Genomic DNA, 12,606 nt, shown 5'->3' on the forward strand with positions numbered 1-12,606 from the left:
GCGTCAAGTTCTTTTACAAGAAAAATTTATTTTATTTTAATTAACAATTTTTATTTTGTACTGTTAACTGTTTAATTCTTTGTGATTAAAATGATTCTTTGTAATATTATAATTTTGTTAAGGAGAATTAAAGCTACTACCACTTGGGTTGGAATAGGAAGACCCTTGAATGGGAACACAAAGGTATGTACCGCTTGAATTTCATTTTTCAAAAGTAGTTGCACAACAATTATTTTTCAAAACAATATATATATTCTCTTTGCAATTAGGACAATTTAAAAATTTCACATTTTTTTTGAAATACATGTCATTTGGGTTGAGTTAGGTAACGCAATTTTGTGATATAATAATTTTGTTAAGGAAAAGTAAAGCTACTACCACCTTAGATTAGATTTTCGGATTTACAACATTACGCATGTACTTGGTGCCTTTTTTTACCTTTTTTGATAACATCTACGTTTCGATCTACTTGGTCTTCTTCAGAACGTTCTATTCGATAAAATTACGCTAATAAATTACGAAGAAACGTTACGACGTTTCGACCCTTCGGATTGGGTCCTTTTCAAGCATCTAGATAATAAAACAATCCGTAAAAAAAGAAACACCAAAAAAAGAGAGATTGCTGAAATGTTTCTGATTAAAAAACACCCTAATACGATTAACTTAAAAAAGGACACGGAAAACTTGAATTCTATTTATGATAAAGTGATTTTATCGTTATATAAATATTACGTGAATATTACATATTTATAGCAACATATAACCTATAGTGTACTTGGGTACGTCTGAAAAACAATTAGTACGCTTATGACCTCCGACATGTAATCACGCGTTAGTCGTCGCTCCGCGATTATGTCGTGCTCCGTTTCTTGGCGGTGGCCACACTCCTCTTATGAAACGCATTCTCTGATGTCACTGACTCATGCATGTAAAGTATCACCGCTTTTTTTTGAAGTGCATATATATACTCATTATTTTTCTGTTGCATTGATTATTGACTCTTGTTCTTCCAACAATAATTTTATGACTATTTCGGGTAAAATCTTTATAAATACAGATGTTTAGGTTCGTGACAAAGATCAATTTATCAGGTATCGATTTTATCATTTATTGACTATGTATCTTTTCTCATCGACCAAATTTACACCAAACTTTTTTATTATCTAAATGCTTGAAAAGGACCCAATCCGAAGGGTCGAAACGTCGTAACGTTTCTTTGTACATATTGCCAATTGTAGTCGAAAATAATACACTTTTTTTGTTTAATTATTATTGGCGAAACAAACAATCAATTTCTATTAATAAATTACGCAAAATAGATATAAAAGATTGAGAGAGACAATGGCTAATGGTCAAATTAAAAAAAATCGCATTACAATAAAAGAGTTATAACAATTTTCGTCGTTGAACAATCGCGAAATTGAAGGTCCAAAATTTAAGAAGGTCCAAAGTGATGTGGAAACCGACTTATTGATTGCTGTGAGAATACAAAAAAGAAAATTATTTGGATACCTGAGTCAAATCTGAATTTAAAGTAATAAACTTACATAACTGGTTGTATCACGTGAAAGGAAAAGGAAAAAGAAAAGAAATCTCGATCAGCCAAAGGCGTCTCGTCTGTGTGAAGTATCGCGAGAAACTGATTGTAAGAGAAGTAATAGAAATGTTTTTGAATCTCATGCTTTTGTCTTGACTGTATTGGATAGGTTCACTAAGAATATTGAAATACGATTCGTCCAATAGTTCCGCGTCTTTGTTAAGATTGATTTCATTGGTTTGTTCTTTGATGTGAATCATTTAATGTAAATTTCTGATCAATTAACTGTAAATTTCTATCTGTCAATTACAGGAGCCACTCGTGCCGTTGCAGCATTTATATAAGAGAGTACAAAATATTTTTTTATTTCCTTTTTAGAGTCATTGTTTATTTTTTGAGAAAAACTAACTTCCTTAATCTGAGATTGATTTGCGCTTAAATCAAATCAATAGGTTAACCGTTGTCGATTAATATGTTAACGATTAATTCAAGATTCTTTTTATAAAAGCATGGATGAGACAATAAAATTACTCTATCAACAAGACTGTATATGGTTCCCTTTTTGTGGTGTAAGGAGTGGTTAGAAAAGAATGATAAAATTCTTCCAGAAAAGGTTTTGTTTCTCTCAATCTTTTATATCTATTTTGCGTAATTTATTAATGTAATTTTATCGATTAGAACGTTCTGAAGAAGACCAAGAAGGTCGAAACGTAAATATATATTTATATATACATATGTTTATTAAATTTTAATTTTAAACTAACATCTAAAATTTCTTTGCTCAAATTTTAGCTGTTTAATCTTCCTTAGATAGGTTTTTTAATTCTACAGCACTGTATAGACAAGTTCTTAATATTTTAACATAACTTTATAATGTCAAAAAACAAAAAAATTACTTAAAAAAATTAAATCAAATACAATGTAATACAAGTCACAAGTTGAGTAATGAATTAGGAAAAACAAGCATTAGTATTTTTCTTTCGAGATATCTTGTTTACTTCTCACATATGATTATTAAATACTTGTTTCATTTATTATGTTCGATTTTTTGCTTTTTATTTAAATGAATGTAATTTGATTTTTAAAATAAGTGTTTAAAAATTTTTGTGAAATAATACCACTGCTAAAAAAAATTAGGGGATTACTTTTTGTTATTAAATTGTTGCCTATTTTTAAACTGTAATTTAAACTGTACTTAATGAATAAATAATGTAAAAAAAAGTTAAAAAAAAAGGTTTTACAGGGCAAACTCATTACTATAAGGTGCTTTTATTCAATTTTCACTCAGGTCAATATTTAAAGGCGTGGTCAGCTTTGAAGAACGTATTTAAAATATCCAAAATCTTGAAATTTGCAGTCTTCCACCGTCTAACACAAAATTGGCGAACATAATCATTGATACCATCTCAAAGTAATAAACTTTGCCCTTTCAAATGAAAAAAACTTTATTTTACGCCAGTTATTTAGCGAGATATCGCAATTTAAAGTAACCCCTGTTTTTTTATGATTTTAGCACGATACCGCCGGCATTTGCGTAACCTGATGTGCACCACGGGCAAGTTGCTCATTCAGATTTTGCACATGATGTATGTATGTATGTACATGGAGTGTACATGTGTATGTGTGTACATGTAGAGGTTTTTTTTAGTAAGAAGTGTTGCCACTTTTTTGCCGTTTCACGCGTATCGCAATCTTGATCTCATATTGATGCATTTTTTTACATCAGATTGAAAAGGCACTGCGTCAGATTTGAAATAAAATTTCTTAATCTAATCTAAAAAAAATGCATCAATATGAGATCAAGATTACGCGAGGTAATACGGCGAAGAGATGACAACACTTCTTACTAAAAAAAACTTCTACATGTACACACATACACATATACACTCCATACATACATATACACATACACATGCATGATGTGCAAAATTTGACTGAACAACCTGCCGTGGTGCACATCAGGTTACGCAAATGCCGGCGGTATCGTGCTGAAATCGTAACAAAAAACAGGGGTTACTTTAAATTGCGATACCTCGCAAAATAACGTAGGACAAAGTTTTTTTTTTCATTTAAAAGGACAAAGTCAGTACTTTGAGATAGTATCAATAATTATGTTCATTAATTTTTTTGTTAGGCGGTGGAAGATTGCAAATTTCAAGATTTTGGATATCTTATACCTATCAAATATGTTCTTATTCAAAGTTGACCACGCCTTTAAGTATTAACCTGAGTAAAAATTGAACAAAATACCTTATAGTAGAGAGTTTGCCCTGTAAAACCTTTCTTCAAACTCTTTTTACGTTAATTATTCGCTGAGTAATTATAGTTTAAAAATGGGCAAAAATTTACTGACAAAACGTGATCCCCTAATTTTTTTTAGCAGTGTATTTAAGAGTTACACTGATGAGGTGAACGGGAATATTTTATAATCCGTTAACAATATGTTAATATCTTTCTATTTGATACTTCGTTCTATGCTTTCCTTATCTTGCATTTCCTCAGGCGAACCTATATTTGAGGTAATAAAGAACATCCAGCCGGACACAGAACTAGTGGCTTGGTTTCTGCCAGCAACGCAGCAGGACTTTGTTATCATTTCTCACGATGTATGCTCCAGATCAGCGATCTACAGGTGCACAATCGATTCTATTTTAGACGGTGAGTGAAAGACGTAGGTAAGCTTATTTACAGATATCGCCAATAAACATCATTGCAAAAATATGTTTTTAATGTAGATACTTGAATCACATTTAGGAGCTTCCGATAACTTTGGCAACATAATATGAGACTGATTCTTTAAAAAGCACTTTTTAAATATTAAATGTTATACAAAAATAAAGTATCGTCGCGGCTAATTACTCTAGAGTTATGGACAACAAGAAGAAAATATAGTAGGGGGTGTACATCTAGAAATAAAAATTAACTTAATTAGTTTAATATTATTATTAATAAAAGTATTATCTAACCTGATCTACCCTAACCTAACGCTTAATAAAAGTCAATTAAGTTGGATCATATTAGATATATCTACAACAAAGACTTTATTATTATATTAGAGGCTAGTGAAGGATATTTTGGACATTTAAAACCAAATTTTTCTATGAATTGTGAATTTTTTGATTTTACTTATGACCGCCAAATGCGATTTCTCGCAAAATACTCGCCCAAATTAAAAAACAAGGTACACAGTTGTAAAAATAATTAAGAGATATATCTTTATAAAACAATGAGTCACTTGCCTCTTATTTAAGATTTTTGAAAAGGTAGCTATCCTAAGTAAAAAAGATAAAGCTGCACGGTTGAATCTATCATAATTATACATTCCTCTTAAAAACAAAATTAACCATGTATATCAAGAGACACGGTAGTGTCTCGCGCCAAGTACACGCGGAGCGAGACCGACCGTGACTCTTTTACGCGACGCGACGGGTTGCGAGTACCCGAGATGTTGAGATCTCGATAACGAGTGAACGGATCAAGTTCTAAGTAGGCTTGATCGATAGCTTGGGGTCCAATTAGGGGAGGGTTTCTCTCATAATATTCCGCTACGTGCCCTACGAGCGGAGATATTGCGACGCAAAGTCCAAATGTGAAAATTTATTTTTAAGATACGTATACTACTTCTAACGCCGACGTCTGATATGATGACGTCATAATCAGAAACGTTACTTTCACTTTTTCGACGCTGGCGGCGCAGGTATCGCCAGTTTCGATATCGCGCGCGTATTTCGAAATTAGGTCGATAGACTTATCGGTCAGAAGGAAGATTTCTATTTAGGTAAATTAGATATATATATAAATAATATATATTGAGTTAACGGAAAAGAAGATTCTCTACGCTTGGCAGAAAATGCCGCTAGGGAATTTTTAAGTCGATTCTTATGAATTAAGCTTGAATTCGATGTCTAGGTATCCCAGATTGCCGATGACGAGGTCCAGATAGTGCGCTTCATAGTTTTCGGTGTCCAGGTGTAATAACACATTGAATTCGATGTCTACGTGTCCCAGGTTGCCGATGACGAAGTCCTCATAGTGCGCTCCGTAGTTTTCGGTGTCTACGTGTATTAATACCTTGACTTCGATGTCCACGTGTCCCAGGTTGCTGATGACGGGATCCAGATAGTGCGCTTCAGAGTTTTCGGTGTCCATGTGTAATCGTACGTTGAATTCGATATCTAGGTGTCCCAGGTTGCCGATGACGAGGTCCACATAGTGCGCTCCGTAGTTTTCGGTGTCTACGAGTATTAATATCTTGAATTCGATGTCCACGTGTCCTAGGTTGCCGATGACGAGGTCCTCATAGTGCGCTCCGTAGTTTTCGGTGTCCAGGTGTAATCGTACGTTGAATTCGATGTCTAGGTGTCCCAGGTTGCCGATGACAAGTTCCACATAGTGCGCTCCGTAGTTTTCGATGTCTACGTGTATTAATACCTTGAATTCGATGTCCACGTGTCCCAGGTTGCCGATGACGGGACCCAGATAGTGCGCTTCATAGTTTTCGGTGTCCAGGTATAATCGTACGTTGAATTCGATGTCTAGGTGTCCCAGGTTGCCGATGACGAGGTCCACATAGTGCGCTTCGTAGTTTTCGGTGTCCAGGTGTAATAATACGTTGAATGCGATGTCTAAGTGTTCCAGGTTGCCGATGACGAAGTCCACATAGTGCGCTTCATAGTTTTCGGTGTCCAGGTGTAAGAATACGTTGAATTCAATGTCTACGTGTCTCAGGTTGCCGATGACGATGTCTAGATAGTGAGCTCCGTAGTTTTCGGTGTCTACGTGTATTAATACCTTGAATTCGATGTTTAGGTGTCCCAGGTTGCTGATGACGAGGTCCAGATAGCGCGCTCGGTAGTTTTCGGTGTCCAGGTGTAATCGTACGTTGAATTCGATGTCTAGGTGTCCCAGGTTGCCGATGACGAGGTCCACATAGTGCGCTTCGTAGTTTTCGGTGTCCAGGTGTAATAATACGTTGAATGCGATGTCTACGTGTCTCAGGTTGCCGATGACGAAGTCCACATAATGCGCTTCATGGTTTTCGGTGTCCAGGTGTAAGAATACGTTGAATTCAATGTCTACGTGTCTCAGGTTGCCGATGACGAGGTCCACATAGTGCGCTTCGTAGTTTTCGGTGTCCAGGTGTAATAATACGTTGAATGCGATGTCTAAGTGTTCCAGGTTGCCGATGACGATGTCTAGATAGTGAGCTCCGTAGTTTTCGGTGTCTACGTGTATTAATACCTTGAATTCGATGTTTAGGTGTCCCAGGTTGCTGATGACGAGGTCCAGATAGCGCGCTCGGTAGTTTTCGGTATCCAGGTGTAATCGTACGTTGAATTCGATGTCTAGGTGTCCCAGGTTGCCGATGACGAGGTCCACATAGTGCGCTTCGTAGTTTTCGGTGTCCAAGTGTAATAATACGTTGAATGCGATGTCTACGTGTCTCAGGTTGCCGATGACGAAATCCACATAGTGCGCTTCATAGTTTTCGGTGTCCAGGTGTAAGAATACGTTGAATTCAATGTCTACCCAAGCAGCATTTTTCGGTTAACTTTCCGACTAAGGACTACTTTTCTACTAATCACAACGTTGTAAGCGGTTCAAGAAAGTTATAAAATGTAACTTATAATTACTAACGTTTTTTGGACGTTGTCTAAACGTTAAAATTACGACGTGCTTTTTTTATCACTTTCCCAACGTCAAATTCGAATCAGTTTAAGTCCTATTACCCGACGTTAAGATATTTAACGTTCGCCTGACGTTATACTCTGCACTACACTTTTCGAGCGACTTTAATACGTAATTCCCAACGTAAACCAACGTTTTGTTATCAAACGTTGTAAAACGCTAACGTTGTGAAACGTCGCCTGTGGTCATTTCTGACTGACGTTAAGAAATCGCGAGAAATGGTAACAAATTCTGCCTAAAAAAATGTAGAGCAGATTACTGCTGCGTCAAGCGGGCATCGTCGACGGCAATTCGCGGCGTGAGCTACGAGGACTATGCGACGAATGTTGACGATCCACGGCCAAACCGGTCCATCTCATCTCACGCGGTTATCGTCGCGTCGTCGGAAAACAACGCGCGCGCGCCGCGCGGTTCACAGCTCGAGAGCGCGTTCGCTCGGCGCACGGCTGCCATAACCATGCTCTAGATCACCATATAGATGGTATTGCATAGGTCGGATTTGGTTAAGATATACGACTCATTCGCAAATCTAGTATAGAATTTTCAACTAATTAATACTTTATCGACATGTTAAGTCAGTTTGGCGACCTTGTTAAGACTTTTAGTCAATATAGGTACAATTTTGCCTACAGTGGTATACTACTTAGTTTGGAAAAATCGGAAAAAGTTAATTATTTTATACGAAAAGACAAATTTTAGTAGAATTTATCGCACTTTTTACTACGTAAAGTTTGATATAGTGTAGAACGCTGACTTCGCCATTTTCATTCCTCAAAGAGGAAGGCAAATAATCCGCCATTTTCCAGTATATTTAGATTTAAATTTTTTAACGCACTTTATTAACAATTTAAAGCATTTATATAATATCTGTTGTTAAAGTTTTGACAACATATTTATCTTAAAAGTAATTTTGATGAAAAAAAATTAAAATCTACACTTTGAAAAATTTTAGTTATTTATTAGAATATTTAGTAAATTGGAATATTTTAGAAAGGATTCGTCTAATTTTGACCTATCATTTCCACATTTATCAATAAAGTGGGTTTTGTTATACAATTTCAGTGCTGGGTTCGTGTATTTATGGCAAAATTACAATAGTATCAAAGACTGCGCAAACTATATTTTTCCTATAAAGCCATTTTATTTGTGCCAAATTGATAAGTACATATTATGATACATTTATTACACCAATGCCGTCATATGGTTTGAATGGAAGCACGAAAACTACACCTAAAATGTACGTTGTGAAAAAATAACCTCAGGTCTAGCAGAGTGTACAAAATCAAAGTTTACATACCAACGTTAAAACTGGTGGAAAAAATGTAACCTCAATTTAACTTATATAAGTCGGATTCCAACGTTGGTACAACCTAAATTTGATTCCCCAAATTAGTGCAAAAGAGGGTTAAAACGACGTAGCAAAAACGTTGGATACCAACGTTAAGTGTGTTTATCTTAACGTCGGGCGGACGTCAAAATGCTGCTTGGGTACGTGTCTCAGGTTGCCGATGACGAGGTCCACATAGTGCGCTTCGTAGTTTTCGGTGTCCAGGTGTAATAATACGTTGAATGCGATGTCTAAGTGTTCCAGGTTGCCGATGACGATGTCTAGATAGTGAGCTCCGTAGTTTTCGGTGTCTACGTGTATTAATACCTTGAATTCGATGTTTAGGTGTCCCAGGTTGCTGATGACGAGGTCCAGATAGCGCGCTCGGTAGTTTTTGGTGTCTAGGTGTAATAATACCTCAAATTTGATGTCTACGTGTTCCAGGTTGCCGATGACGAGGTCCACATAATGCGCTTCATAGTTTTTGGTGTCTAGGTGTATTAATAACTTTAAATCTGAATGGGTGCGTTTAGCCGATACTCCGCTAGCCTAGCAATTGTGAGCAGTCGCTCGTTTTCGCTCGTTTCCTCTCCTTTTAATCCATTAGGTCAAAAGAGAGGAAACAAGCGAAAACGAGCGTCTGCTTACGATTGCTAGGCTAGCGGAGTATCGGCTGAACGCACCCAATGTAGGACACGTAGATATCGAATTCGAGATATTAATACATGTAGACACTGAAAACTACGAAGCGCACCTTGTGGACCTCGTCATCGGCAACTTGGAACACGTGGCCATCAAATTCAAGGTATTAATACACCTGTACACCGAAAACTATAGGGCGCACTATGTGGACCTCGTCATTGGCAACCTGGGACACCTAGACATTGAATTCAAGCTTGATTCATAAGAATCGACTTAAAATTTCCCTAGCGGCAGAATTAGAATTGTCATGACATAATAAAAATCGCTAAATTAAAATTATGTCTAGACATAACAAAAATTGGACAAAAATTATGTCTAGATATAATAAAAATTGGATGAATTAAAATTATGTCTGACGTAAAAATAATTATCAAAAATATCGATACCTGAAGATATCGGTACATACATATACAGTTGCGAACAACATTCAGTAAGACACGCAAATAAAAATAAATAAAGAATTTTACAGTTAACGACTTATTAACATTAATCATGCTTTATTGCGATTATGTTTTATATTGAAATTGAAAAATATATACAAGGTGTACAACTAAAAGGGTTACAGATTATTATTTTTAAAAAACTAAGCAAAATATTAAATTGTTGTTTTCTTTAGAAATAATAGTCCGTAACAATTTTAGCTTCATACCTTGTATTATATACTGTTTATAAGATTATAAGATATATTGTTTATAAGATTAAGATGCGTAACACTATAAAATGGCGTGATATCCGTACAAAATTACCTTTTTAAAAAAAAGGTAAAAAAGAGCGCCAAGTACACGCATATTAGTGTATATGTATTATGTTGTTACCCTGTTATGTTGTTACCTCGAAAAAAACAAAGTGGTAGTATTATACCTCCAAATAGCTTTATCCTGTACATACTGTTTATAAAATGCGTAATATACTACAAAAAGGCGTGATATCCGCACAAAATTACCTTTTTTAAAAAAAGGTAAAAAAAGGCGCCAAGTACACGTATAGTAGTGTATATGTTGTTACCTAAAAAAAAATGAAAGTGGTAGTATTATACCTCGAAAAAACTTAAGTAACAAGTGGTAGACTTTTATATCTCGAAAAATCTCGAAAAAATCTAAGCAGTAGTATCTTTATTTCCGAAAAATTATAACTCAAGTGATACACGTCACAAAATTAAGTTTCCTTATCAAAAAGAAGAGTCGCGCTTCAAGTGATCTATTACAATTACAAAAAAGAAATGATATCTCTTTAAATTAGAGCGCCAATTACAGAGAGAACATGTATATTGCCTCAAAAAATAATTGTTGCACTACTTTGAAAAATCTTTACATTGTGTCAATTAGAAAAGAATGTATGATAACAATTTTATAAGATTAAAAAATTTTATTTAAATTTAACAAGGGAATACAAGATATTTAAATACAAAGTTTACATGTGTATTTTTTAATGGTCACAAAAATTTACAGAGGTAACAGTACAAAATACAAATATTTTATTAAAATATTTAATCCAACGAGGGAATACAATTTGTATTTAAATATAAAATTTATATATGTATTTTTCAATAGAATAAAATATTTAATCACAAAGAATTACAAAGGTAACAGTACAAAATAAAAATATTTTATTAAAATACATAAATTTTTCTTGTAAAAAAACTTGGCGCTGTTAGACCTCGAAATTTTAAATAAATAAATAAATTTATTCTATACTTAATTATAAGCCGCATTATCCGCCGTCCGCGTCGTCACGCACACCCATATCATTCACTCCCACATCCACGCTGATAATCATTTTATATTACTCCCATCGCATTTTTCTCTGAATTATTTTTATTTACTGTTGTCCTTATTTATTTAAAATTTCGAGGTCTAACAGCGCCAAGTTTTTTTACAAGAAAAATTTATGTATTTTAATAAAATATTTTTATTTTGTACTGTTACCTTTGTAATTCTTTGTGATTAAATATTTTATTCTATTGAAAAATACATATATAAATTTTATATTTAAATACAAATTGTATTCCCTCGTTGGATTAAATATTTTAATAAAATATTTGTATTTTGTACTGTTACCTCTGTAAATTTTTGTGACCATTAAAAAATACACATGTAAACTTTGTATTTAAATATCTTGTATTCCCTTGTTAAATTTAAATAAAATTTTTTAATCTTATAAAATTGTTATCATACATTCTTTTCTAATTGACACAATGTAAAGATTTTTCAAAGTAGTGCAACAATTATTTTTTGAGGCAATATACATGTTCTCTCTGTAATTGGCGCTCTAATTTAAAGAGATATCATTTCTTTTTTGTAATTGTAATAGATCACTTGAAGCGCGACTCTTCTTTTTGATAAGGAAACTTAATTTTGTGACGTGTATCACTTGAGTTATAATTTTTCGGAAATAAAGATACTACTGCTTAGATTTTTTCGAGATTTTTCGAGATATAAAAGTCTACCACTTGTTACTTAAGTTTTTTCGAGGTATAATACTACCACTTTCATTTTTTTTTAGGTAACAACATATACACTACTATACGTGTACTTGGCGCCTTTTTTTACCTTTTTTTAAAAAAGGTAATAAAAAACATACTGTAACACATTATCGTGTACGCGCGCACGTATACACATATACAGGGTGTTTCTGAAACTATGTCAGAGATTTTAAGGGCGTATTCTAGAGGTCAAAATAAGAAAAAGAATTTCTATAAACATGGGTTCAAAAATACTATTAATTATTACGCTATAAAAAATTTCAACAATTTTTTTTCCTCGACTTTAGGGGGCATTGACCCGGTTTCATTATCTCTGATTAACTGTAACCTTCGATTAAACTCACTCGTCTAAGGGGACCAGAAAGAGATGAAGAGTAAGTTTAATCGAAAGTTATACAATTAATCGACATTGGTGAAACTGGCCCTATAATTCGGAGAGAAAGCATTTTTGGACCCATGTTTATAGGAACTTTTTTTCTTGTTTTGATCCCTAGAATACACCCTTAAAATCTCTGACATAATATTAGAAACACCCTGTATGTACGTGACAATAATAATTTGTAATAGTAATAATTTCTATACAAGAATCTCATATCTTCTATCATATGTTTAATAGTGCTTATAATTTGATAATTGAAAACTATTGCACACCTCAAGCAAAACAAAAAGTCATAATGACGTCAAAATGATTCCAAAATGATTATTAAAAAAGTCACTTTAATGTCATTTCAATCATCGCTACTTGTTCTGCTCAGGACTTTAAGACTTTAAAAAACAAGCTATTTTGCCTACTGCGAAACCTTAAGCAATCATTGGAAACTGTGTTGTTGAGATTTTCTAGAAACAGAAAATAACATTTATTTGTCCATC

At 34.0% G+C, this 12,606-nt stretch overlaps 1 protein-coding gene across 1 annotated transcript in view; it reads left to right on the forward strand.

The window, feature by feature from the left end:
* Nucleotides 1-12,606, forward strand: part of LOC143901569 (uncharacterized) — a 229,034-nt gene that overhangs the window by 62,672 nt on the left and 153,756 nt on the right. Inside the window, exon 3 of the mRNA XM_077414000.1 lies at nucleotides 4,040-4,195. Coding sequence (XP_077270126.1) covers nucleotides 4,040-4,195 — 156 coding nt within the window. The remainder of the gene's footprint in view (nucleotides 1-4,039; nucleotides 4,196-12,606) is intronic.

This window comes from Temnothorax americanus, unplaced genomic scaffold (genome assembly GCF_048541705.1).
Source record: "Temnothorax americanus isolate GAGA-0224 unplaced genomic scaffold, ASM4854170v1 Scaffold35, whole genome shotgun sequence".
NCBI lineage: Eukaryota > Metazoa > Arthropoda > Insecta > Hymenoptera > Formicidae > Temnothorax > Temnothorax americanus.